At 42.6% G+C, this 22,585-nt stretch overlaps 1 protein-coding gene across 1 annotated transcript in view; it reads left to right on the top strand.

The window, feature by feature from the left end:
• The first annotated feature begins 438 nt into the window (after positions 1-438).
• The window catches only part of KIF11 (kinesin family member 11), a 58,667-nt gene continuing 36,520 nt past the window's right edge, over positions 439-22,585 (top strand). The window contains exons 1-6 of the mRNA XM_032245528.1: positions 439-827; positions 18,433-18,565; positions 18,817-18,914; positions 19,933-20,011; positions 21,864-22,049; positions 22,233-22,357. Of these exons, the coding sequence (XP_032101419.1) occupies positions 751-827; positions 18,433-18,565; positions 18,817-18,914; positions 19,933-20,011; positions 21,864-22,049; positions 22,233-22,357 (698 nt within the window). The 5' untranslated portion in view covers positions 439-750. The remainder of the gene's footprint in view (positions 828-18,432; positions 18,566-18,816; positions 18,915-19,932; positions 20,012-21,863; positions 22,050-22,232; positions 22,358-22,585) is intronic.

Genomic DNA, 22,585 nt, shown 5'->3' with positions numbered 1-22,585 from the left:
CGTGAGCCACTACGCCCGGTCGACTCCGTCTCAAAAAAAAAAAAAAAAAAAGGCTATTTTGGTCTCTGCCTCCGGGAAGGCAGCTCGCTTCTCTTCTGTGCTTCCATTGCTCTCTTACAATTCTCTAATAAGTATAATCATGGAGAGCGCTTACCATATATTCCAATCTATTTACTTGCATAAGCTCATTTATTCTCCCCATAACCCTCTGAGGTGGTTACTAGTATTTCCTCTCTGCAGATGAGGGAATTTTGGGCTGGAGACGTCATGTAAGTTGAGCCACGGTACGCTGAAGTTCCACACTGCTCCTCTCCTGCGTCTAGGCTCTGGGCTACTGAGTTCCGGAGCGAGCTGACAGACCAGCTCTTTACGTTACTGGCGGTCACGCCCTGAGGGCGGGGCTCCGGTCGGGACACTAGGTCCCATGGTGCCTTGCGCGCCCGCGCAGCCATTGGTCTGGCTACTCGGCCCCTTTTTCAAATTGAGGCGCCGAGGCGTTTCTCGGTTTCTGGGACTTTGGGCGGAGACGAGATTGGTGATTTGGTGGCACTGGCTGGTGCGGGACCAACGCCACGGCCAGAGTACCGGGTGGAGAGCGGGGACGCCGAGGTGCGCGCGTCAATCCTCCAGGCCACGCCGGTGCCCAGCACGGGCCAGGGAGACTCAGGCTCCCGTCTGCCGCCAAGCCCCTAAGCGCCCCACGGCGCCCAAGGCTGCGGCCAGGCGTTGATTTTTTGGCGGGGACCCGTCATGGCGTCGCAGCCAAATTCGTCTGCGAAGAAGAAAGAGGAGAAGGGGAAGAACATCCAGGTGGTGGTGAGATGCAGGTAGGGAGAGGGCTGACAGGATTCCGAGCCCCGGGGCTTTGCTGCTGGGCCTCCTCCTGGGCGGTTCAGGGAGAGGGATTTTGTTTGCATTTCCTGAGGGTCCCAGTTTCTTTGTTGTCCGCGTTCTATTCAATAAAAATGACACCCGGTTGTTGTGTGTGTCTGATTTTCAGGAGAAAATAGGATGTTTGATTTGATCACTGTTCCATACTGAAAAGTGCGTTCTTATTTTAAACTATAGTCAATAAAGATTTAGGTGTCACTTTTGTATGCTACTTCGTGGAGTTTGTCAGTTTGGATGTAAGACTGAATACCTGTTTTGCAGATGGTTTAGCCCTTACGTTGGTATTATCACCTCTAAAAAGCAATCAATCACTTATTATCTTTATTCTAGATGCAATATTTTCTTCATCCCTACTAAACAAGTAAACATTAAGTTATAAAGTGAGTTTATAAAAGATCAAGGCAATTTAAGCTAGTGTAAATTTCTGATTGTGCTGCAGTTTTCCTTTTCATCTGCCTGTTTATTCATAGACCAAATTAACGGATTTTTCGTGATAAGGGGATGTGGAGGGGTGTTCGGCTCTCCCCTGACTGGTTTCCAAATAACTTCTTAATTTTAAAATGAGCTAGAAACTGTTGCTTAGTTAGAATTGATTTATTCAACTTTTTAGAGGCTCTCCACAGTTTACTGAGTATGTGTGTTTTGTGTGTCTGTTTTTGTGGCTGTTGTTAATCGTTGCTGTTGCAACTTTTGTGTAAACGTTTCTAAACTAGGTGCAAGAAAGGAGATTTGGTAGCAATCCTAAATCTGGCCAGTGACACTTACCAGCTGTAATCTGGGCCTCTTGCTTGTTTTGAAGATTTTTATTTAAAAATGCAGTGCATATAACAAGTGCAAATTTTAAAATTATTTTGATTGTTTAATAAAACCAGGCAATATTACCTTTTCCGTGTGCCTTTATTTGGTTTCTTTTTTTAATATTAGTTACAAAATATTTCAGACTTAGAAAAAGTTATTAAGAATAATGTAATAAACATTTGTGTTCATAACTCAGATTAAGAAACAAAACAATCATTGCTGGAGCCCCCTCTTTCCCCTCTCCATTCCTTTTCCTCTGCCCACAGTTAACCATTATCTTGAACTTGATGTTTATGATCTGCATATATTTCAAGCCTTGCCATAGAAGAGATTTACTTTATAACCAATGAATAGAATGGTACTTTGCTTGTGACTTGTGTATTGTAAAAAAGAAATTTACAATAATTTTTATGTAAAGAGTTTTTTTTTTTTTTCTTTGAGATGGAGTTTTGCTCTTGTTACCCAGGCTGGAGTGCAATGGCGCGATCTCGGCTCACCGCAACCTCCGCCTCCTGGGTTCAGGCAATTCTCCTGCCTCAGCCTCCTGAGTAGCTGGGATTACAGGCACGCACCACCATGCCCAGCTAATGTTTTGTATTTTTAGTAGAGGCGGGGTTTCACCGTGTTGACCAGGATGGTCTGGATCTCTTGACCTTGTGATCCACCCGCCTCGGCCTCCCAAAGTGCTGGAATTACAGGCTTGAGCCACCGCGGCCGGCCTAAGAGTTTTTTTTCTTTTCAGATTAGCCTTTTTTTTTTTTTTTTTTTTAAGATGGGGTTTCTCCATGTTGGTCAGGCTGGTCTTGAACTCCCGACCTCAGGTGATCCGCCCCCCCTTGTCCTCCCAAAATGCTGGGATTACAGGTTCAAGCCACCAGGCCCAGGTAGCCTTTTTCTTTCTTTCTTTCTTTCTTTTTTTTTTTTGCATGCACTTAGGGTATATGTCTTCTTTCAAATAGCCTTCCTGGTACAAGTTTGTTATTAAGCTTTAGTAAACAGGCAACTTAGGAGTTATGAGGTCCTTGGGTTGGCAAGCCTTTTCTGTAAAGGACCCGGATAAATAAATAGTTATTTTATTTAAATACTCTAGGCTTTACAGGTCATGCATGGTTTATTTTTTTTGAGACAGAGTCTTGCTCTGTCACTCAGGCTGTAGTGCAGTGGTGCGATCTCAGCTCACTGCAGCCTCTGCCTCCCAGGTTCAAGCAATTTTCCGCCTCAGCCTCCCAGGTAGCTGGGACTATAGGTGCATACCACCATGCCTGGATAATTTTTGTGTTCTTAGTAGAGACTGGGTTTCTCGATGTTGGCCAGGCTGGTCTCAAACTCCTGACCTCAGGTGATCCGTAGGATTACAGGTAGGAGCTACCACACGCGGGCACATGTGGTTTCTTGAACATTATTTTCTGACCCTTTTTTTTTTTTTTTAACAACCCTTTAAAACTGTAAAAATCATTCTTAAATCTTTGGCAGGGCAAGGGCCAGGTTCAACCTACAGGTTAAAGTTTATAGACCCCTGAATAATGTGCTACTAGCTATCTTTCTTATACCCCTTCTATTCCCTCCCCTATTTTTTCCCAATTTAAAAAATTGTTTTCAAATACACATAAATTACCATCTTAACCACCTTTAAGTGTACAGTTCAATGATATTAAATACATAATAGTATTCTGCAATCATTACTGCCATCCATCTCCATAACTCTTTTCATCATGAAAAACTGAAACTCTATACACATTAAACAATAACTCCCCATTTCCCTCTCCCCTCTCAACCCCTGACACCTACCATTCTACTGTCTATGATTTTGACTACTCTAAGTACTTCTTGTAAGTGGAGTTGTAATACAGTATTTATCCTTTTGTGACTTGCTTATTCCCACTTTGCATGATGTCCTCAAGGTTCAACTATGTCGTAGCAAATATCAGAAAGTTTCCTTCTTTTTTAAGGCTGAATAGTATTTATTATATGCATATACCACATTTTGCTTATCCCTTCATATGTCAGTGGACAATTGAGTTGCTTCTTCATTTTAGCTATTATGAATAATGTTGCTACGAATATGGGTTTTCAATTTTCAATTCTTTTGGGTATTTACCAATAATTGTAATTGCTATATGATAATTCTATTTTAAATTTTTGAGGAACCGACAAACAGTGGCTGGACCATTTTACATTCCCACCAACAGTGCATAAGTGTTCTAACTTTTCCATAGTCTCACCAACATTATTTTCTGTTTCTTTTTTTTTTTTTTTTTTTTTTTTTTTAAAGTAGCCATACGATTGGGTGTGAGGTAGTATCTCATTGTAGTTTTGATTTGTATTTCCCTAATGATTAATGATGTTGAGCAGCTTTTCATGTGTTTATTGGGCATTTGTATATCTTTGGAGACATGTCTATTTAAGTCCTTTGCTCATTTTTAAATTGATTTACTTTTTTGTTGTTGAGTTTTAGGAGTTTTCTATGTATTTTGAATGTTTTCAGATATATGAGCTGCAAAAATTTTTTCGCCATTACTGTGGGTTGTCTTTTTACTTGTTGATACTGTCTTGTCTTTTCCTTTTATTTTTTCTTTTTGGAACCAACGAATGGCCTCCTCTTTGCTGATTCTGTGTTTGGCCCCAGTGCAGCCTGTTCTACATTCCCCATCTGCATTGCTGAAACCAGGCCTATCCAGCACCACGTAGAAATCCAGGCTGTAGATATTAATGCATGGGTCACATTTGATACCCAAATCTCTGTGTTACTGGATCTCCAAACCAAAGTTTCCAGTATCCAAGAAGTTGTTCTTTCTTAATTCACACTCCTGTACCTTTAGACCTTCCTCCAGGATTTTTTCTGCTTTGGGCCTTCACACTGTGTACTGGGTGGCAATCTATTCATTTCTCCTGATACCAATGGATCTGTTAATGTATCTAGCTTTGGGGAACACAGGGGTTTGGCCTATGAACTGCTCCAACACCTTGGCTGCCAGAGTCAGTTGTCTTTAGTCTCCTCCCCACAGATGTTGAGAGAATCTTGCTCTGTCACCTAGGCTGGAGTGCAATCTTGGCTTACTGCAACCTCTGCCTGCCAGGTTCAAGCAATTCTTATGCTTCAGCCTCCCAAGTAGCTGGGATTACAGGTATGTGCCACCATGCCTGGCTGATTTTTTGTATTTTTAGTAGAGATAGGGTTTCACCATGTTGATGAGGCTGGTCTTGAACTCCAGACCTCAGGTGATGTTCCTGCCTTGGCCTCCCATAGTGCTGGGATTACAGGTGTAAACCACCATGCCTGGCCTTTTTTTTTTTTTTTTTTCTGCCTTTAAAGATAGTATCTTGCTTTATTGCCCAGGCTGGTTGTGAACTCCTGGGCTCAAATAGTCCTCCTTCCTCAGCCTCCCAGGTAGCTGGGATTACAGAGATGCTGTCTTTTGATACACAAACTTTTTACATTTTTATGAAGTCCAATTTGTCTTGTTTTTGTGGCCTGTGCCTTTGGTGTTATATCCAAGAAATCATTGCCAAATCTATTGTTGGGAAGCTTTTGCTTTATGTTTTCTTCTAAGAGTTTTATAGCTTTAGGTCTTACATAAAGTTTTAATCCATTTTGAGTTAATTTTTGTATATTGTGTTAGATAAAGGTCCAACCTCATTCTTTTGCATATGGATATTTAGTTTCCCAGCACCGTTTGTTGAAAAGATTGTCTTCTTTCTTTCTTTCTTTCTTTTTTTTTTTTTTAGGCAGAGTCTTGCTCTGTCGCCTAGGTTGTAGTGTGGTGGCATGACCTCGGCTCACTACCACCTCTGCGTCCTGGGTTCAAGTGATTCTCCTTCCTCAGCCTCCCAAGTAGCTGGGACTACAGGCGACCGCCACCACACCCAGCTAATTTTTGTATTTTTAGTAGAGACAGGGTTTCACCATGTTGGCCAGGCTGGTCCCGAACTCCTGACCTCATGATCCGCCTACCTTGACCTCCCAAAGTGCTTGGATTACAGGCATGAGCCACTGTGCCCAGTTTTTTTTTTCCTTTTTAAGACGGAGTCTCACACTGTTACCTAGGCTGGAGTGCAATGGCGTGATCTCCTATCACTGCAACCTCTGCTTCCCAGGTTCACGTGATTCTCCTGCCTCAGCCTCTGAGTAGCTGGGATTACAGGTGCATACCACCACACCCGACTAATTTTTATTTTTTTTTTGAGACGGAGTTTCGCTCTTGTTACCCAGGCTGGAGTGCAATGGCGCGATCTCGGCTCACCGCAACCTCCGCCTCCTGGGTTCAGGCAATTCTCCTGCCCCAGCCTCCTGAGTCGCTGGGATTATAGGCACGCGCCACCATGCCCAGCTAATTTTTTGTATTTTTAGTAGAGACGGGGTTTCACTATGTTGACCAGGATGGTCTCGATCTCTTGACCTCGTGATCCACCCGCCTCGGCCTCCCACAGTGCTGGGATTACAGGCTTGAGCCACCGCGCCCGGCATTAATTTTTTATATTTTTAGTAGAGACGGGGTTTCACCATGTTGACCAGGCTGGTCTTGAACTCCTGACCTCGTGATCCTCCCACCTGGGCCTCCCAAAGTATTGGGATTACAGGAATGACCCACTGCTCCTGGCCTAAGATTGTCTTTTTTCCAATTGAATGGTCTTGGCAACCTTATTAAAAATCATTTGCCCATATATAAGAGGGCTCCCTTCCCCTTCCCCTTCCCCTTCCCCTTCCCCTTCCCCTTCCCCTTCCCCTTCTTCCCCTTCCCCTTCCCCTTCCCCTCCCCCTCCCCTCCCTCTGTTCTTTACTTCCTCCCTTCTTCCCTCCCTCCCTCTTCCTTTCCTTTTTCCTTTTCCTTTTCCTTTCCCCTTTCCTTTCCTCTCCCCTCCCCTCCCCTTTTCTCCTCTCCCCTTCCCTTTTCTTCCCTCCCCTTCCCTTTCCCCTTTCCTCTGCCCTCCCCTCCCCCCCTCCCCTCCGCTTTCCTTTCCTTTCTTTTCCTTTCCCAGGCTGGAGTACATTGGTATGACTTTGCCTCACTGTAACCTCCACCTCCTGGGTTCAGGCAGTTCTCCTGCCTCAGCCTCCTGAGGAGCTGGGATTACAGGTGCACACCACCAGGCCTGGCTAATGTTTGTATTTTTAGTAGAGACATGGTTTCATCATGTTGGCCAGGCTGCTCTCAAACTCCTGACCTCGTGATCCACCCGCCTTGGCCTCCCAGTGTGTTGGGATTGCAGGCGTGAGCCACTGCACCTGGCAAGAGGGCTTATTTCTAAGGGCTATTCTGTTCCATGGTCTGTAAGTCTGTCTTGTCTTTTTTATTTTTTTGCAGAGTCTCGCTCCATCGCCAGGCTAAAGTGCAGCGGTGGGATCTCAGTTCATTACAGCCTCTGCCTCCTGGGTTCAAGCGATTCTCCTGCCTCAGCCTCCTGAGTAGCTGGGATTACAGGTGCATGCCAGCATGCCCAGCTAATTTTTGTATTTTTAGTAGAGATAGGGTTTTACCATGTTGGTCAGGCTGGTCTCGAACACCTGACCTCCTGATCCACCCTCCTCAGCCTCCCAAAGTGCTGGGATTACAGGCATGAGCCACCGAGCCTGGCCTTAAGTCTGCCTTTATGTCATTACCACATGGTTTTGATTATTGCAGCTTTGTTGTAAGTTTTGAAATCAGGAAGTGTGAGTCCTCCAGCTTTGTTCTTTCTCTTTTTTTTTTTTTTTTTTTGTTTTTTGTTTTATAGTGGTTTTTTTGTTTTGTTCTTGTTACCCAGGCTGGAGTGCAATGGCGCGATCTCGGCTCACCGCAACCTCCACCTCCTGGGTTCAGGCAATTCTCCTGCCTCAGCCTCCTGAGTAGCTGGGATTACAGGCACATGCCACCATGCCCAGCTGAATTTTTGTATTTTTAGTAGAGACGGGGTTTCACCATGCTGACCAGGATGGTCTCGATCTCTTGACCTCGTGATCCACCCGCCTCGGCCTCCCAAAGTGCTGGGATTACAGGTGTGAGCCACCACGCCCGGCCCTTTTTCAAGATTGTTTTGGCTATTTGGACTCCCTTGGGATTCCCTATGAATTTGAGGATAGAGTTTTCTATTTCTGCAAAATATGTCATTGGTATTTTAATAGGGATTACATTGAATCTGTAGATCACTTTGGGTAGTATTGGCATCTTCCGTGTCTTTTTTTTTTTTTTTTTTTTTTTTTTTTAGTCGAAATGGGGTTTCACCATGTTGGCCAGGCTGGTCTCAAACTTCTGACCTCTTGATTCGCCCGCCTCAGCCTCCCAGAATGCTAGGGTTACAGGTGTGAGCCCCTGTGCCTGCCCCCCTGAGTCCTGCTCTGTTGCCAGGCTGGAGTGCAGTGGCCTGATCTTGGCTCACTGCTACCTCTGACTCCCTGGCTCAAGTAATTCTGCCTCAGCCTCCCAAGTAGTTGGGACTATAGGTGCACGCCACCACGCCCAGCTAATTTTTGTGTTTTTAGTAGAGATGGGGTTTCACCATCGCCAGGATGTTCTCGACCTCCTGACCTCGTGATCCGCCCCCCTTAGCCTTCCAAAGTGCTGGGATTACAGGCGTGAGCCACCTCGCCCGCCTGGCATCTTAACAATATTGTCTTTCAGTTTATGAACAAGGGATGTGTACCTATTTATTTATGCCCCTTAATTTCTGTCTGCATTTTTTTTTTTTTTTAGATGGAGTTTTGCTCTTGTTGCCTAGGCTGGAGTGCAGTGGTGCAATCTTGGCTCACTGCAACCTCCACCTCCTGGGTTCAAGCAATTCTCCTGCCTCAGCTTCTGAGTAGCTGGGGTTAAAGATATGCACCACCACACCCAGCTAATTTTTGTGTTTTTAGTAGAGACAGGGTTTCACCATGTTGGTAAGGTTGGTTATGAATTCCTGACCTCAGGTGATCTATCCCCCGAGGCTTCCCAAAGTGCTGGGATTACAGGTGTGAGCCACCACACCTGGCCTCAGCACTGTTTTATAGTTTTCATTTTATAAGTCTTTTACCTCCATAGTTAAATTAATTCTTAATATTTTATTCTTTTTGATGCTATTTTAAATAGAATTGTTTTTGTGATTTTCTTTTCAGATTGTTTATTCTTAGTGTATAGAAATGTAACTGGAGGCCGGGTGCGGTGGCTCACACCTGTAATCTTAGCACTTTGGGAGGCCAAGGCGGGCGGATCACAAGGACAGGAGTTCAAGACCAGCCTGGCCAACATAGTGAAACCCTGTCTCTACTTAAAATACAAAAATTAGCCAGGCATGGTGGCACGTGCCTGTAGTCCCAGTTACTCGGGAGGCCGAGGCAGGAGAATTGCTTGAACCTGGGAGGTAGAAGTTGTGGTGAGCTGAGATCATGCCACTGTACTCCAGCCTGGGCAACACAGCAAGACTCCATCTCAAAAAAAAAAAAAAATGAAAAAGAAAAGAAATTAACTGGATTTTGCATATTGACTTGGTATCCAGCTACTTTGCTGAATTCATGTATTAGTTCTAACAGTTTTTTTTTCGTGAAATTTTAGGGTTTTCTTTTCTTTCTTTCTTTCTTTCTTTCTTTTTTTTTTTTGAGACGGAGTTTCACTCATGTTACCCAGGCTGGAGTGCAATGGCGCGATCTCGGCTCACCGCAACCTCCGCCTCCTGGGTTCAGGCAAGTCTCCTGCCTCAGCCTCCTGAGTAGCTGGGATTACAGGCACGCGCCACCATGCCCAGCTAATTTTTTGTAGTTTTAGTAGAGACGGGGTTTCACCCTGTTGACCAGGATGGTCTCGATCTCTTGACCTCGTGATCCACCCGCCTCAGCCTCCCAAAGTGCTGGGATTACAGGCTTGAGCCACCGCGCCTGGCCTTTCTTTCTTTTTTTTTAAACTAACTTCTGTTTATTTTTATTGTTGTTTTTTTTTTTAACAACTTTTATTTTAAGTCCTGGGGTACATGTGCAGGATGTGCAGGTTTGTTACATAGGTAAAATGTATGCTATGGTGGTTTGCTGCACAGATCATCCCATCACCCAGGTATTAAGTAAGCCCAGCATGCATTAGCTATTCTTCCTGATGCTTTCCCTCCCTGCATCCCCCTGAGTTTTAGGATTTTCTCTTTCTCCCTTTTTTTTTTTTAAATATATTTTTGATTGTACTTTAGGTTCTGGGTTACATGTGCACATCATGCAGGATTGCTGCATAGGTACATACATGGTGATGTGGTTTGCTGCCTCCATCCCCCCATCATCTATATTTGTCATTTCTCCCCATGTTATTCCTCCCTAACCTCCCTACCCCCCCGAGCCCCTCCCCTAATCCCCACCAACTGACTGAAGTTTGTGATGCTCCCCTCTCTGTCCATGTGTTTTCATTGTTCAACACCGGCCTATGAGTGAGAACATGTGGTGTTTGATTTTCTGTTCTTGTGTCAGTTTGCTGAGAATGGTGGTTTCCAGATTCATCCATGTACCTACAAAGGGCACGAACTCATCATTTTTTATGGCTGCATAGTATTCCATGGTGTATATGTGCCACATTTTCCCTGTCCAGTCTATCATCAATGGGCATTTGGGTTGGTTCCAAGTCTTTGCTGTTGTAAACAGTGCCGCAGTGAACATACCTGTGCATGTGTCTTTATAATAGAGCGATTTATAATCCTTTGGATATATACCTGGTAATGGGATTGCTCAGTCAAATAGAATTTCTATTTCTAGGTGCTTGAGGAATCCCTATACTGTCTTCTACAATGATTGAACTAATTTACACTCCCAGTAACCTTTTTGTTTTGTTTTGTTTTGTTTTTGTTTTTTTTTGAGACGGAGTCTCATTCTGTCACCAGGCTATACTGTCACTATACCAGATTGTATAGTGGTACGATCTCGCTTACTGCAACCTGTGACTCCCTGGTTCAAGCGATTCTTCTGCCTCAGCCTCCTGAGTAGCTGGGATTACAGGCGTGTACCACCACACCCAAGTAACTTTTGTATTTTTAGTAGATACAAGGTTTCACCATGTTGGCCAGGTGATCCGCTCACCTTGGCCTCCCAAAGTGCTGGGATTAAAGGTGTGAGCCATAGCGCCCGGCCTCTTTTCTTTTTTTTCCCCTGTGATTCTAGCCAAAGACCGGCCTCTTTTCTTTTCTTTTTTTCTTTCGAGACGGAGTCTCACTCTGTTGCCCAGGCTGGAGTGCAATGGCATGATCTGAGCTTATTGCAACCTCCACTTCCTGGGTTCAAGCATTTCTCCTGCCTCAGCCTCCCAAGTAGCTGGGACTACAGGCCTGTGCCACCATGCCCAGCTAATTTTTGCATTTTTAGTAGAGATGGGGTTTCACCATGTTGGCTAGGATGGTCTCGATCTCTAGACCTCGTGATCCGCCCGCCTCGGCCTCCCAAAGTGTTAGGATTGCAGGCATAAGCCACTGCTCCCAGCCTTTTTTTTTTTTTTTTTTTTTTTTTTGAGGCAGAGTTTTGCTCTTGTTGCCCAGGCTGGAGGGCAATGGCTTGATCTCAGCTCACCTCAACCTCCACTTCCTAGGCTCAAGCGATTCTCCTGCCTCAGCTTCCCAAGTAGCTGAGATTACAGGCATGCGCCACTATGCCTGGCTAATTTATTTTTTATTTTTTAAATTCTTTTTTAGTAGAGATGGGGTTTCTCCATGTTTATGAGGCTGGTCTTGAACTGCCATCCTCAGATGATACACCCACCTTGGCCTCCCAAAGTGCTGGGATTACAAGTGTGAGCAACTGCGCCTGTCTGAACTCTTTCCTTTTCGATTTGGATGCCTTTTATTTCTCTTTCTTGCCTAACTGCTCTAGCTAGAACTTACAGTAGTATGTTGAATGGGAGTGGCAAAAGTGTGCATTGGGCATCCTTGTCGTACTCCTTTTATTTATTTATTTGTTTGTTTGTTTACACCGTGCTGCCTCACCTTCCTGAGTAGCTGGGACTATAGGCACACTACCACACCCAGTTAATTTAACAAGAATTTTTTTTTTCTTTTTTTTTTTTTTTTTTTGAGATGGAGTTTCACTCTTGCCCAGGCTGTAGTGCAATGGCACGGTCTTGGCTCACCACAACCTCCGCCTCCCGGGTTCAAGTGATTCTTCTGCCTCAACCTCCCAAGTAGCTTGGATTACAGGCATGCACCACCACACCCAGCTAATTTTGTATTTTTAGTAGAGACAGGGTTTTGCCACGTTGGCCAGGCTGGTCTTGAACTCCTGACCTCAGGTGATCTGTCCGCCTCAGCCTCCCAAAGTGCTGTGATTACAGGCATGAGCCACTGCACCCAGCCAATAAATTTTTCTTTTTTTAGACATGTGGTCTCGCTACACTTCCCATTCTGATCCTGAACTCCTGGCTTCAAGTGATCCTCTCCTCTTAGCCTCCCATGGTGCTGTGATTATGGGCGCGAGTCACTGTGCTGGCCCTGTTCTTGTTCTTTGAGGGACATTTTTCAGCCTTTGACTATCAATTATGTTTGCTGTGGGTTTTTCTTATGTTGCTTTTATTTTGTTGAAGTAGTTTTGCTCTATTCCTAGTTTGTTGATCTTTTTTATTTTTTTGGAGACGGAGTCTTGCTCTGTCGCCAGGTTGGAGTGCAGTGCCATGATCTCGGCTCACTGCAACCTCCCACTACCAGATTCAAGCAATTGTTCTGCCTCAGCCTCCCAAGTAGCTGGGACTACAGGTGCGCAGTCACCACACCCAGCTAATTTTTGTATTTTTAGTAGAGACGGGATTTTACCATGTTTGCCAGAATGGTCTCGATCTCCTGACCTTGTGATTCACCTGCCTTGGCCTCCCAAAGTGCTAGGATTACAAGCATGAGCCACCGCGCCCAGCCTGTTGAGCATACTTATGACTAAAGGGTTTTGAATTTTGTCAGCTGCATTTCCTGCATCAATTGACATGATCCTGTGGTTTCCTTCATTCTGTTAATGTGGTATATTCCATTGATCAATTTTTATATATTGTACCATCTGTATATTCCAGGAATAAATCTCATTTGGTCTTGGTGTATAATCCTTGTGCTGCTGAATTCAATGTGTTGGTATTTTGTTCAGGATCTTCGTATCAGTGTTCATAAGGGATAATGATGTGTAGTTTTCTTTTAGTTGCCTTTGTCTGGCTTTGGTATCAGGGTAATGCTGACCTCACAAAATGAGTTAGGAAGTGTTACCAGATTTTTTTGGGGAAAAGTTTGAGGAGAATTGATATTAAATCTTCTTGAAATGTTTTGTAGAATTCACCTATAAAACTGTCAGATCTAGGCTTTTCTTTGTCAGGAGATTTTTGGTTAGTGATTCCATCTATTTACTAGTTATAGCTCCATTCAGAATTTCCGTTTCTTTCTTTCTTTATTATTTTTGAGATGGAGTTTCGCTCTTGTTGCCCAGGCTGGAGTGCAATGGCGCAATACAAACTCACTGCAACCTCCGCCTCCCAGCTTCAAGCGATTCTCCTGCCTCAGACTCCCGAGTAGCTGGGATTACAGGCATGTGCCACTATGCTTGGCTAATTTTGTATTTTTAGTAGAGATGGGGTTTCTCCATGTTGGTCAGACTGGTCTCGAACTCCTGACCTCATGTGATTCGCCTGTCTCAGCCTTCCAAAGTGCTGGGATTACAGGTATGAGCCACTACGCCTGGCCAGAATTTACATTTCTTTGCAGTTTATTCTTTGTAGGTATTGTGTTTCTAGGAATTTGTTCAGCTGTGTTATCCAATTTGTTGACATACAATTGTTGATAATACTCTTATAGTCTTTTTTTTATTTCTGTAGAGTCGATAGTAATGTTTCTGCTTTCATTTCTAATTTTAGTCATTTGAGTCTTTTATTTTCTTAGTCCGTCCAGCTAAAAGCTTGTCAATTTTGTTTATTTTTTTGAAGAACCATCTTTTGGTTTCATTGGTTTTTCTCTTTTTTGTTTGTCTCTGCTCTAATTTTTATTATTTCCTTCCTTCTGCTGGCTTTGTATTGAGTTAGTTCTTCTGTTTCTAGTTCCTTAAGTTGTAAAGTTAGGGTGTTGATATGAAATTTTTCTTCCTTTTTAATGTGAGCATTTATTGCTACAAATTTCCACCTTAGCACTGCTTTTGCTGTGTCCCATAAGATTTGGTATGTTGTCTTTTCATTTTCAATCTCTTAAGTTTTATTTATTTATTTTTTTAGACAGAATCTTGACCTGTCACCCAGGCTGGAGTGCGGTGATAAGATCTTCACTCACTGTAGCCTCTGCTTCTCAGGTTAAAGTGATTTGCCTGCCTCAGCTTCCTGAGTAGCTGGGATTACAGGCGTGCACCACTACGCTTGGCTAATTTTTTGTATCTTTATTAGAGAGGGGGTTTCACCATGTTGGCCAGGCTGATCTTAAACCCCTGACCTCAGGTGATCCTCCTGCCTCAGCCTCCGGAAGTGCTGGGATTATAGGCGTGAGTCACCATGCCCAGCCAGTCTCTAAGTATTTTTTAATTTTCCTTGTGGTTTCTTCTTTTAACCCTATTACTTAAACACACACATACACATTTAAAAAATATATCTACCTGCTTTTACTTATGGATCTTTGCAATTTTTGTTCTCTTTGCCTGGAAACTTTTCTGCCAAAATACCTACATGGACTTGCTCCTTTGCTTTTTAGATTCTGCTTAAATATCACCTTCAGCACAGAAACATTCCCTAACTACCCTAAAATCACAACCAACTATCTTCCCCCTTCAACACTTCCTGTCCCCCTTAACTGCTTTCTTTTCTTTCTTTCTTTCTTTTTTTTTTTTTTTTTTGACATAGAGTCTTGCTCTGTTGCCCAGGCCTGGAGTGCAGTGGCACAATCTTGGCTCACTTCAACCTCTGCCTCAGCCTCTCAAGTAGCTGGGAGTGCAGGTACCCACCACCATGCCTGGCTAATTTTTGGATTTTTTTTTTTTTTTTGAGATGGAGTCTTGCTCTGTTGCCCAGGCTGGAGTGCAGTGGCACAGTCTTGGCTCACTACAACCTCTGCCTCCCAGATTCCAGCAGTTTCTGGCTAATTTTTGTAGTTTTAGTAGCGATGAGATTTAACCACATTGGCCAGGCTGTTCTAGAAATTCTGACCTCAAGTGATCTGCCCACCTTGGCTTCCCAAAGTATTAGGATTACAGGTGTGGGCCACTGTGCTCGACCTAATTTTTTTTTTTTTTGAGATGGAGTCTCATTTTGTCACCTAGGCTGGAGTGCAGTGCTGCTATCTTGGCTCACTGCATCCTCTGCCTTAGCCTCTCAAGTATTTGGGACTACAGATGCCTGCCACCACACCCAGCTAATTTTTTGTGTATTTTTAGTAGAGGTGGGGTTTCACTGTATTGGCCAGGCTGGTCTCAAACTCGTGACCTTGTGATCTGCCTGCTTGGCCTCCCAAAATGCTGGGATTATGGGCATGAGCCACCACACCTGACTAATTTTTATATATATATATATATATATATATATTTTTTTTTTTTTTTTTTTTTTGAGACGGAGTTTCACTCTTGTTACCCAGGCTAGAGTGCAATGGCGCGATCTCATCTCACCGCAACCTCCGCCTCCTGGTTCAGGCAATTCTCCTGCCTCAGCCTCCTGAGTAGCTGGGATTACAGGCACGCGCCACCATGCCCAGCTAATTTTTTGTATTTTTAGTAGAGACGGGGTTTCACCATGTTGACCAGGATGGTCTCGATCTCTTGACCTCGTGATCCACCCGCCTCGGCCTCCCAAAGTGCTAGGATTACAGGCTTGAGCCACTGCGCCCGGCTACAATTTTTATATTTTTAATAGAGCTGGGGTTTCACTGTATTGGTCAGGCTGGTCTCAAACTCCTGACCTCAAGTGATCCGCCCACCTTGGCCTCTCAAAATGCTAGGATTACAGGCGTGAGCCACTGTGCCCAGCCTAATTTTTGTATTTTTATAGAGATAGTGTTTCACCATGTTGGCCAGGCTGGTCTCAAACTCCTGACCTCAAGTGATCTGCCCACCTCAGTCTCCCAAAGTGCTAAGATTACAGGCATGAACCACTGTGCCTAGCCTGCTGTATTTTCATTTCTAATTTATCAGCATCTAATATTTTATTCATTTGATAGTTATCTCTTCCTTCTGTCACTGAGTTAACAGCTCCCTGAGCACAGGATTTTGATTTTTTTCTTTACTTTAACTTTGGTATTGTTCATGCTATATCTCCAGTGTCTAGAAAAGAACTTATCACATAATAAGTACTTGATGAATATTTGTGGAATTAATTAAGCACTTCTCCACAGGAGAAGGTTTTTGGGTTTTTTTTTGAGATGGAGTCTCACTCTATTGCCCAGGCTGGAGCGCAATGGTGCCATCTTGGCTCACTGCAGTCTCCACCTCCCAGGTTCAAGTGATTCTCTTGCCTCAGCCTCCCAAGTAGCTGCGATTATAGGCGTGTACCACCATGCCTGGCTAATTTTTGTATTTTTAGTAGAGACAGGATTTCACCATGTTGGCTAGGCTGGTGTGAAACTCCTGACCTTGTGATCCACCTGCCTTGGCCTCACAAAGTGCTGGAATTATAGGCGTGAGCCACTGCACCTGGCCTAGGACTTGGGTTTTTTAAATCCTCAATCTCCCTTCCCTCGCCATTTTGATTGTTTGAATTTTTATATAACTGTAGTGAACCAGCAAGTTGATGGATTTGCTAGTGTGATCAGCGGAAACTTTGCAATTTCTTTTTTTTTTTTAAGACAATTTTTTGGATTTCTTTATCCTTTTTATTTTGTTTTTATTTTTATTTTTGGCTCACTGCAACCTCTGCCTCCCGGGTTCAAGCGATTCTCTTGCCTCTGCCTCCTAAGTAGCTGGGATTATAGACATGTGCCACCACTCCCAGCTAATTTTTGTATTTTATTAGAGACGGAGTTTTACCATGGTGGCTGGGACAGTCTCGATCTCCTGACCTTGTGATCCGCCCACCTCAGCCTCCCAAAGTTCAACTTTGCAATTTCTAGTAAGTTAGAGAATTCTGGGTAGGAAAATAATGTCTTGGCAGTTCTCCTTCTTAGAGTACAGATAGTCCCTAAAGCTTCTCTGGGAGTTTTGATAACTTTTAAGAATGTGTGATCTGTATGAATTTTCAATTACTCGGTCCTGGCAACGTGAATGGTATTCATTTTGTAACTTAATTATATGTTCAGGCAAGATACTAGTTTAGGTCTATTTCCAAAAATAATAGACTAATTGGAAAAGCTTTAGCCACGTGAGAGCAATTCACTCCACTTGATGCTCTTGGCCTACCTCAGTATAAGTTGGTTCTGCCTTAGTTTTGTTGAATTTTTAATCTTACTGTACATTCATGTGGATTATATGCATTGTGTAGGTTTTAGTACAGTTGGCAAATGACAGCATTACCAGATACTACCTGGGAGTTAAGTTTCCCAGGATAATAGATTTGGTCTTCTGATCACTCAAAAGTATACTCGGAGTGGGCTATGCCAGGGGAAGTTCAGGTATCCTTCTTAAATAAATAGCAACTTGGTTTATCTAGTGATAAGGGGAAAATAATTTCCTGTTTGGCACTTTCTCCAAAATATATGATACTCAGTGGGAAAAATGAACTCAGGTCAAGATTATGTCTCTCCCTTTGGCCCAGACATATATTGAGTATATAGTTATCTTATTGATGCTACTCTGTGGACTGTGGTTCTTTTTAGCTTTCCCATAATTCCTCTTAGGATGACATTTATTAGGTAATGTAGTTTAATAAATGTTTGAGAACCTACTGTGTGCTATGCATGGTAGTTGGTGCTGCGGAAATAGTAAACTAGACAGGGTTTCTTTCCCTAGTGACCTGAGGTCTAGTGGGTAACACATAAAAAAAAATTAGAGGTGATGTTTAGAAAGGGTGTATAAAGGGTGCTATAGGAATATATAGCAAATATTTAATGTGGTCTTGGTTGGTGTGGGTGGGGGAGGCTCATAAGATGGAAAGGGCTTCCTAAAGAAATGATCTTTTCAACTAAATACCTATTCAGGCATTTTTGTAGAATGAGGACCCTTGATCCAGTTGGCTTGGGTAGTGTAGCCCTTCTGTGCCTATTCACTCATTTGAAAAATGGGGCTAGTAATACTACCAACCTTACAATGTTGTGTGGACAAACTGAGTGAGCACATGTAAAGCACTTGAAACAATGAGTACCTGGCACATAGTAAGTACTCAACTTGTTAGTCATTATTTTTATGTATATTTTATTTTATGCCAAGTATCCACTGGCAGATTAGTATTTTGAACACAAGTTTGACATGTTTTTTCCACTACATCATAACCTAACTTGATCAGATAAGAATAGTAGAAACAGAATTCTGAAAAATAAGTTTGGCATTTTTACAAGTTAAAACCTGTTAGTGGCCAGGCAGAGTGTCTCACATCTTAATGCTAACACCTTGGGAAGCTGAGGTGGGATATCACTTGAGCCTAGAAGTTTGAGACCAGTGTGTGCAACACAGTGAGACCCCATCTCTACCATCAAAACAAAACAATTCTATTAGTATCTACTCTAAGAAGCTGCCAGAATTGTAATGTTTTACATCTCTTTGAACATTTAAAAAATTATATTTGTGAAACTTGAGACACTTATAATTTTACTATCTGCTTTAGCAGTATCATTTAGTCCTGATTTAATCCCTGTCACCAATAGTATGGTCAGAACTTCACATTTTTTTTTGACTAATGTAGTTGGTGAAAATGTCATTGATAACATGATAACTAAGAGTTCCTGAATGACCTTGTGTGTTTCTTTTTATAGACCGTTTAATTTGTCAGAGCGGAAAGCTAGTGCCCATTCAATAGTAGAATGTGATCCTGTACGAAAAGAAGTTAGTGTACGAACTGGAGGATTGGCTGACAAGAGCTCGAGGAAAACATATACTTTTGATATGGTAACATGTGGTGCAATTTCCTGATTATCCACTAATGTAAAATAATTTTAATATACATATTTCCCCTGGAAAATGGTATATACTTAGAAATTTCATTTGTCTCTTTGAATTGTCAGATGGCTTCTAGTAGGCTGAATTATGAATTAGTTAACATACAAAACCAAAATTATTAATTCATATATAATATATTTTATAATTATTAAAATAGAATAATATTGAGGTTTATTTTTTTTAATTCTTTTTTTTGATAGGTATTTGGAACATCTACTAAACAGATTGATGTTTACCGAAGTGTTGTTTGTCCAATTCTGGATGAAGTTATTATGGGCTATAATTGTACTATCTTTGCGTAAGTAAAACACTGTTTTTTCAGGTTTATGAAAAAGCTTAAATGCGTGGCTTTGTTTTGTTTTTGAGATGGAGTTTTGTTCTTGTTGCCCAGCCTGGAGTACAATAGCATGATCTCGGCTCTCTGCAACCTCTGCCTTCTGGGTTCAAGTGATTCTCCTGTCTCAGCCTCCCAAGTAGCTGGGATTACAGGCACCCACCACTATACCTGGCTAATTTTTTGTATTTTTAGTAGAGACAGGATTTCACCATGTTGGCCAGGCTGGTCTTGAACTCCTGATCGTGTCCTCAGGTTATCCACCCTCCTCAGCCTTCCAAAGTGCTGGGATTACAGGCGTGAGCCACCATGCCCAGCCTGTTTTTTGTTTGTTTTTTAGACGGAGTCTCACTCTGTAGCCCAGACTGGAGTGCAGAGGTGTTATCTCTCCTCACTGTAACCTCCACCTCCCAGGTTCAGGTGATTCTCATGCCTTGGCCTCTCAAGTAGCTGGGATTACAGGTGTGTACCACTGGACCTGGCTAATTTTTGTATTTTTTTTTTTTAAACGGAGTCTTGTTCTGTTGCCAGGCTGCAGTTGTGTGATCTCTGCTCATTGCAACCTCTGCTTCCTAGGTTCAAGCAATTCTGCCTCAGCCTCCCAAGTAGCTGGGACTACAGGCATATGCCACCTGCCTAGCTAATTTTTATATTTTTAGTGGAGATAGAGTTTCACCATGTTGGCCAGGATGGTCTTGATTTCCTGACCTTGTGATCCGCCAGTCTTGGCCTCTCAACGTGCTGGGACTACAGGCCTGAGCCAGCATGCCTGGCCTAATTTTTGTATTTTTAGTAGAGATGGGGTTTCACCATGTTGGCCAGGCTGGTCTTGAACTCCTGACCTCAAGTGAACCACCCATCTCGGCCTCCCAAAATGCTGGGATTATAGACATGAGCCACCATGCCTGCCTATTTCTTTTAATCTGTCATTAATAGTCATATGAGTGTATGTTTGTTTTTGATTTAACACTAATCTTGACAGGTATGGCCAAACTGGCACTGGAAAAACCTTTACAATGGAAGGTGAAAGGTCACCTAATGAAGAGTATACATGGGAAGAGGTATTTATTGTTTATAACATATTTTTATCTCCAATGCGGTTGAAATTTAACTGAATAAAACTTGTTTGAGGGCCTCTGTCTTGAAATAGAGAAGATCAGGGTACTTGTGTCAAAATGAATTTAGGGTAAATCACTACTTCAGTAAAATTAAAGTGTATGGTATGATTCCTGTTTAAGAAACAGCCACACTGGGAGAGGAAGGACCGATATATATGGCACAGTTATGTGATAAAAGAGGGGTCTATTTACAACAGAATGGTTAGAGCAGAATATTGTAGAAAAGTTGGAGTATGAGTGAGGCTTGAAGGCAGGGAGGGCTTTGTACTGAAGGAATGAGTCTCAAAACATTAGCATGGCCAGAGGAAGTATAGTACTATATTCATGATGATCTTAAGTGTTCATGAAATTAAGATAAACGTATTATTTAATATTGAGAAAGCATATACTACATTTTACAAAGATTTTCATGGGTTTCAGTGAGTTTAATAACTAAAGGAGAGAACCAATTCTGGAAGAATGTTGAAAGAAGAACAAAGACAAGTTGAACTATAGCTGAAGTGTTAAAACTTTTTTAAAAAAGTTTAAATTTAAATTTAGTAATGTGTTTAAATTTAAATGAGTTTAATAACTAGTTAATTGGCTGGGCACAGTGGCTCACACCTGTAATCCTAGAACTTTGGGAGGCCAAGGCAGGCGGATCACCTAAGATCAGCAGTTTGAGACCGGTCTGGCCAACATGGTGAAACTTGGTCTCTACTAAAAATACAGAAATTAGCCTGACATGGTGGCACATAACTGTAATTTCAGCTACCTAGGGGCTGAGGCAAGAGAATCGCTGAAACCCAGGAGGTGGACGCTGCAGTGAGCTGAGATGGTGCTACTGCACTCCAGCCTGGGCAATAGAACAAGACTCTGTCTCAAAAAAAAAAAATTGGTTAATTTTCCACCCCAACATTTTTTTTTTTGGGGGGGGACGGAGTTTCGCCCTTGTTACCCAGGCTGGAGCGCAATGGCGCGATCTCGGCTCACCGCAACCTCCGCCTCCTGGGTTCAGGCAATTCTCCTGCCTCAGCCTCCTGAGTAGCTAGGATTACAGGCACGCGCCACCATGCCCAGCTAATTTTTTGTATTTTTAGTAGAGATGGGGTTTCACCGTGTTGACCAGGATGGTCTCGATCTCTTGACCTCGTGATCCACCCGCCTCGGCCTCCCAAAGTGCTGGGATTACAGGCTTGAGCCACCGCGCCCGGCCTTTTTTTTTTTTTTTTTTGTCAAGTTAGTTTTTTCAAGTGGTGAGGTCTCACTATGTTGCCCAGGCTGGTCTTGAGCTCTTGGGTTTAAGGAGCCCAAGAGTTCAAGACCTCCCACCTCAACCTCCTGAGCAGCTATTACAGGCACATACTACCTTGCCCAGCCAATTTTCCAAATTGTTGATATTTGGGTAGATCCTTTCTTCTAGTGGTTACATAATTGAGGCATTAACTTATTTTACATATGGATAATAAAGTTATGAAATTATAACCATAGGAGATATGGAATAGGCTTAAAGCATAGGTTAGTGGGTCAGAATTACTGAATTTGGCTTTATAAGTAGATGAGTTCCATTGGTTTCCATGTGATGCTCAGGCATGAAGATGGCTAAGAAGTATGACAGGTTTATGGAGGGTGTGAAGACTACTGTTGAACAGACTGTTGTAAGTGACTTCTTTAACATTAAGTTGTTTCTTTTTTTTTTTTTTTTTAACTTAGTTTACCATACTTATGTTTAAATATATTATAAAGGAAGTCCATGTATTTTAACTGCCACAGTAAATAGCATTCTTCCTTTATATTAGTCCTTTTATAATTTCAGGATCCCTTGGCTGGTATAATTCCACGTACCCTTCATCAAATTTTTGAGAAACTTACTGATAATGGTACTGAATTTTCAGTCAAAGTGTCTCTGTTGGAGATCTATAATGAAGAACTTTTTGATCTTCTTAATCCATCTTCTGATGTTTCTGAGAGACTACAGATGTTTGATGATCCCCGTAACAAGGTAATTCAGTCTTTGAGAATGAAATGTCTCTGAATTTTAATGTGTGAGGCTTTGAGAAGTTGGGGCAGGGGGCGGGGTGGCGGGTGCGGAGAGAGAGAGAATGTGTGTTTGTGTGTGTGTGTACATGTGCGTGCGCATGTGCTTTAACCAATCTAATGGATGTTCTTTTGGTATTTTGGTCAGAGAGGAGTGATAATTAAAGGTTTAGAAGAAATTACGGTACACAACAAGGATGAAGTCTATCAAATTTTAGAAAAGGGGGCAGCAAAAAGGACAACTGCAGCTACTTTGATGAATGCATACTCTAGGTAAGAAAGCCATAGTCTGTCTCCTAGCCCCATTTTCTTTTAAGAAGAATTAGGAACTTGGAGAAAGTCAGACTGCGGTGGGTCAAGGTACGTGGGTCACATGCTTAGATTTTGTGTTATAAGGAGGGGTTGTTGGTAATTGGCTTGAGATTTATAGGGAAGGGCCCAATATTGGAAGAATGTTAAAAGAACAAAGATAACTTGAACCATAGCTGAAGTATTAAACTT

Source organism: Sapajus apella, unplaced genomic scaffold, assembly GCF_009761245.1.
Source record: "Sapajus apella isolate SASKATOON/1434 unplaced genomic scaffold, GSC_monkey_1.0 scaffold58, whole genome shotgun sequence".
NCBI classification, from domain to species: Eukaryota; Metazoa; Chordata; class Mammalia; order Primates; family Cebidae; genus Sapajus; species Sapajus apella.
The sequence above is the reverse complement of the archived record's forward strand: the minus strand, read 5'-3'. Positions and strand labels throughout refer to the sequence as shown.